Below are 6000 nucleotides of genomic sequence, written 5' to 3'. Positions count from 1 at the left end.
TCCCTGTATATAGCTCCACATTGATCTGATACTTCCTGTTTATAGCTCCACATTGATCTGGTACTTCCTGTTTATAGCTCCATTCTTGTGTATTTTATTTTATTCTTCTTAGCAACGCATTTTCACGGTAAAGTCTACACCGGTTGTATTCGTCGCATGTGACAAATAACATTTGATTTGATTTGTCGAGAAGGAACTTGCAAGTAAGCATTTGTTTGGACAGCGTATGCAATAAAACTTGAAACTCCAAAGTTGATTGCGGCGTGTGTCTAATAGTAAAATGTCTAATAGTGTCTAATAGTAAAATATTTTTTTGTTGTCAAATTGATTGGTTATCTACATCTTACTATTAGATGCCAGGCAATTGGTATATACTGTAGCTGATTCACGACTTCCGTTTCGACACGGTAATGAAGGAATGCAGATTAGTGTCAACATAGCCTAGGGCCCACTCGATCTAAATCAGAAATCTGGTGCAATGTGTGTGAACTGTGATAGCCTAACCAGCATTGTCGTCATTTGAAGATATCATACATGTCTGACTGACCTTAATAAGACAGAAATGACACGAGGAAACATCTTCCCTTCTTCATCGGGAGGTCATGAAAATAGTTTTGGGTAACATCGGGTCAGGTGTCACATTTATTCAGATTAAGTCCTACGGAAGCTGTTGTTTCTTATTATTTTATCCCCCCCCCCCCCCCTGACGTGCTTGACTTGGAATTTCGGTAAAGTAATCAATACACAATGACGGAATTGGCCGTGGCGTGGGATGCCGTGTTTGCGTTTCACAGTATGTGTGTGTCAGGATAAATTAAAGAGACCTTTCATGGTGTTAAATGAACTAAAGCGCGTGTGTCATTTGGTTTCGCCACAGTCTCGACAGAGCTTGACTTTTTAAAGAAACGGGCCGCGTAGCCTGCTGAAGGGCGTTCCTCTCCACACATGCGCACTACCCTACTTCATCCATTGACTGTGAGAGGAGAGAGGAGTGGGAGGCAAAACTTGCATCCATGGAACTAGAGTGGAGAGGTAATGCGCATCAAGGCAACAAGTAGACTTCTATATTTAAAGGTTGTTGAGAATCAACTTGGGGTAGTTTTAGAGAGTAGGCAAATCAAGTGTCGAAGTCTGGTGCGCAAAACGTTGTTTTCTGACAGGGCAAATTGACCTGATCGCAATGCTACCAGCTCGCTGACGAGGGAAGAGCGCTCCCTTTCTCCCAGCCCAGTGGATTGTAGCAAATTCTATTGTGATGCTAAAGTAGTGTCGGAGGAGGAAGAGGGGCTGACAAACGATCAAAAGTGAAGCTATCTACATTTTCAGTAAACATGACTATTTTTTGTCGTTTGTTCTATCCGTTTAATGTTATTTTGTGGGCTGTTTAATTTTCATCACTTGTTGCTGACTGTTGGAACGAAAGTGAACTTGTTTAAACTAGACTGCCGTTAGATTGGCAAACCATGTTTCATTTGCTGACTTAATATTCGGTGATGCTAGGAAATGATTTATCCTTCAGGAGTGGACATTCCCCTCTTGCTATGCTCTTCGGGAAGACTTTAAGAAAAGGAGAAGAGAAAAATCGGTTCTTCCATCTTATCGGCTTCATTTCCCCTATGCAGTGGGTCTGTTGGACTGAATAGGACAGAGCCACCAGGCTAGGCTACCTCGGCGGTGCTAGTGATTATGGATAGCAGTCTCCCCAGCTACAGCACAGTCATACGCCGAGGAAAGACGCTGCTTCTGGAGGCTCGGCTCCTGGGTGGGGCACCCTGGGGGTTTCAGCTCAAAGGAGGTCTGGAACATGGAGAGGAGTTAATCATCTCAAAGGTAAGGAAGGTGTGCGTGTGTGTGCGTGCGTGCGTGTGTGTGCGTGTGTGTTCATGTGTATGTGTGTGTATGTGTGTGTGTGTGCTTGTGTGTGTTCATGTGTATGTGTGTGTATGTGTGTGTGTGTGTGTGTGTGTGTGTGTGTGTGTGTGTGTGTGTGTCAGGTGTTGCCTACCACCTCCGTCCTAACTAATCCTCCTTCCCCAAGTTTTTATATTGCATTCAGGCCTATGGCTCATAGCTATTGCTATGAACACAGCTGTCTATAATATTGATGAAGAGTCCCCGAGGGCAACATTGTTACTTCCCCAGGAGAGTGTCTTGTGACAGTGTTACAATGTCTGATAAAATGTGCTTTTTCCTAGAAGAGGGTTGAGCAATTTTGATTCAAATAGTATTCAAATCCGCACTACATGTTGCAACAAATACCTGTACCAACAAAATCATAACAAGGAGCGCTATCCTTGATAAGTCAGATATTGATGTGCGTTTTTCCATCTGCCTCATCAAGAGTAGATTCATGTTTTTAGTTAGTAGCAGACTGAATACCGATCCAGTGAATAAATCTTAACCAAACACAGTTGATTATTTAATTCTATTTCTCTGACCCAGTGTTGAAGAATGGGGCCATTCACCATGCCTGCATGGTTCCCTGGTAAACCTCTTTGCTGGTGCAGACAAAAGTATGTCAGCTAAATCTAAATCAAAGTTTATTGGTCGTGTAGACAGTTTAGGAGATGTAATAGCAGAATTGTAGCAGATGTGCAGTATAATACTTGTGTTACTAGCTCCTAACAATGCAGTATAATGCTTATGTTACTAGCTCCTGTCAAACAAGTACACAAATAAATAATGAAAAACTAGAAACAAGAAATCAACAATGTTAGAACGAATCCAATGAATAACCCAAATAACACTGTATCACTAGTCCAAATGTAATCTATGGGAGGGGTGGGGGGGGGGGTCAATATAAATAGTCCGGGTGGCCATTTGATTCATTGTTCAGCAGTGTTATGGCCTGGGGGTAGAAGCGGTTAAGGAGACTTTTGGTCCTAGACTTGGAGCTCTGGTACCGTGTGGAAGCAGAGAGAATAGTCTATGACTTGGGTGACTGGAGTCTCTGACAATTTTTTGGGCCTTCCTCTGACACCGCCTAGTATATAGGTCCTGGATGTCAGGAAGCTTGTCCCCAGTGATGTACTGGGCCATACTCACTACCCTCTGTAGCGCCTTTCGTTCAGATGCCGAGCTGTTGCCATACCAGGCGCTGATGCAACCGGTCAGGATGCTCTCGATGGTGCAGCTGTATAACATTTTGAGGATCTGGGGACTCATGCCAAACTGTCTGGGGACTCATGCCAAACTGTTGGTGTGTTTGGACCATGATAGTTTGTTGGTGATGTGAACACCAATAAACTTGAAACTCTTGACCCGCTCCACTTCAGCCCCGTCGAGGTTAATGGGGGCCTGTTCGGCCCGCCTTTTCACTTGCCAGTTGGTCCGGGCATGCTCTGAGTACACGCCCTTGTAATCCGTCTGACCCTGCAGCCTTGTGAATGTTGACATGTTTAAAGGTCTTACGGAGAGCGTGATCACACAGTCATCCGGAACAGCTGGTGCTCTCATGCATGCTTCAGTGTTGCTTGCCTCAAAGCGAGCATAAAAGGCATTTAGCTTGTCTGGTAGGCTCGGGTCACTGGGCAGCTCGCGGATGGGTTTCCCTTTGTAGTCAGTAAAATTAGAGCCGGTGTGGTAGGATTCAATCTTAGTCTTTAACGCTTTAACCCACCCCAGGCAGTTAACCCACTGTTCCCCGGGCGCCGAAGACGTGGATGTCGATTAAGGAAGCCCCCCCGCACCTCTCTGAGTTGAAGGCATTCAGTTGTACAACTGACTAGGTATCCCCCTTTCCCTTTCCATCCCCTCCGGCGCCATTATATAATAGCGTCGGGGGGCTATGTCAAGAATCCAGTATATACACAGTGTGTATAAACAGTGTAACAATATGCAGATAGATAGATATTAGATATATTAGAATGAGCTATGTGAGAATACAGTAAATACATACACAGCTATAAAAGAAACAGGAAGTGTCCAGTGTTTAATGTCTCTGTATACATGGGACAGCAGCGTTGGCTAGGGTCAGTGTGTGCATGTGAGTGTGTTTGTGAGTATGGGTGTGTGTGTGTGTGTGTGTGTGTGTGTGTGAGTGTATATGTGAGTACAGGAGTCAGCTTGTGTATGAGGTGTGTGTGATTTGTGTAAGTGAGTATCTTTGTCTCTTACTACAGAAGATAGCTTGATGGCTGTTCAACAGTCTGATGGCCTGGAGATAGAAGCTGTTCAACAGTCTGATGGCCTGGAGATCAATCAATCAATCAAATGTATTTATAAAGCCCTTCACAAAGTGCTGTACAGAAACCCAGTCTAAAACCCCAAAACAGCAAGCAATGCAGGTGTAGAAGCACGATGGCTAGGAAAAACCCTAGAAAGGCAGGAACCTAGGAAGAAACCTAGAAAGGAACCAGGCTCTGAGGGGTGGCCAGTCCTCTTCTGGCTGTGCCGGGTGGAGATTATAACAGAACATGGTCAAGATGTTCAAAGGTTCATAGATGACCAGCAGGGTCAAATAATAATAATCACAGTGGTTGTAGAGGGTGCAACAGGTCGCACCTCAGGAGTAAATGTCAGTTGGCTTTTCATGGCATGGTCCTAGGGCTCAGGTCCTCCGAGAGAAGAGAGAAAGAGAGAGAGTTAGAGAGAGCATACTTAAATTCACACAGGACACCAGATAAGACAGAAGGAATACTCCAGATATAACAGACTGATCCTAGCCCCCGACACATAAACTACTGCAGCATAAATACTGGAGGCTGAGACAGGAGGGGTCAGGAGACACTGTGGCCCTGTCCGACAATACCGGACAGGGCCAACCAGGCAGGATATAACCCCACCCACTTTGCCAAAGCACAGCCCCCACACCACTAGAGGGATATCTTCAAACCACTAACTTACGACCCTGAGACAAGGCCGAGTATAGCCCACAAAGATCTCCCCCACGGCACGAACCCGAGGGGGGCGCCAACCCGTACAGGAAGATCACGTCAGTGACTCTTCCCACTCAAGTGACGCACCCCTCCTGGGATGGCATGGAAGAGCACCTGTAAGCCAGTGACTCAGCCCCTGTAATATGGTTAGAGGCAGAGAATCCCAGTGGAGAGAGGGGAACCGGCCAGGCAGAGACAGCAAGGGTTTTTCGTCGCTCCAGTGCCTTTCTGTACACCTTCAAACCCCTGGGCCAGACTACACTCAATCATAGGACCTACTGAAGAGATGATTTTTGAATAAAGACTTAAAGGTCGAGACCAAGTCTGCGTCTCTCACATGGATAGGCAGACCACTCCATAAAAATGTAGCTATATGCCTCCAGCTGTTTACTTAGAAATTCTAGAGACAATAAGGAGGCCTGCGTCTTATGACCGTAGCGTACATGTAGGTATGTACGGCAGGACCAATCGGAGACATACAGTAGGTAGGAGCAAGCCCATGTAATGCTTTGTAGGTTAGCAGTAAAACCTTGAAATCAGCCCTAGCCTGAACAGGAAGCCAGTGTAGGAGAGGCTAGCACTGGAGTAATATGGTAAAATGTTTTGGTTCTAGTCAGGATTCTAGCAGCCGTATTTAGCACTAACTGAAGTTTATTTAGTGCTTTATCCGGGTAGCCGGAAAGTAGAGCATTGCAGTAGTCTAACCTAGAAGTGACAAAAGCATGGATCCGCACTACATTTTTCTGCATAATTTTTGGACAGAAAGTTTCAGATTTTTGCAATGTTACGCAGATGGAAAAAAGCTGTCCTTGAAACAGTCTTGATATGTTCGTCAAAAGAGAGATCAGGGTCCAGAGTAACGCCGAGGTCCTTCACAGTTTTTTTTTAGACAACTGTACAACCATCAAAATGAATGGTCAGATTCAACAGAAGAGCTCTTTGTTTCTCGGGACCTAGAACAAGCATCTCCGTTTTGTCCAAGTTTAAAAGTGAAAGATTTGCCGTCATCCTCTTCCTTATGTCTGAACCACAGGCTTCCAGGGAGGGCAATTTTGGGGCTTCACCATGTTTCATCGAAATGTACAGCTGTGTATCGTTCACATAGTAGTGAAAGTTAACATTG

The 6000-nt window shown here is 45.1% G+C and overlaps 1 protein-coding gene across 1 annotated transcript in view; it reads left to right on the top strand.

The window, feature by feature from the left end:
* The first annotated feature begins 1020 nt into the window (after positions 1-1020).
* Positions 1021-6000, top strand: part of LOC139422677 (protein Shroom3-like) — a 141144-nt gene continuing 136164 nt past the window's right edge. The window contains exon 1 of the mRNA XM_071173877.1: positions 1021-1830. Within this exon, the coding sequence (XP_071029978.1) occupies positions 1687-1830 (144 nt within the window). The 5' untranslated portion in view covers positions 1021-1686. The remainder of the gene's footprint in view (positions 1831-6000) is intronic.

Source organism: Oncorhynchus clarkii, chromosome 12, assembly GCF_045791955.1.
Source record: "Oncorhynchus clarkii lewisi isolate Uvic-CL-2024 chromosome 12, UVic_Ocla_1.0, whole genome shotgun sequence".
NCBI classification, from domain to species: Eukaryota; Metazoa; Chordata; class Actinopteri; order Salmoniformes; family Salmonidae; genus Oncorhynchus; species Oncorhynchus clarkii.
The sequence above is the reverse complement of the archived record's forward strand: the minus strand, read 5'-3'. Positions and strand labels throughout refer to the sequence as shown.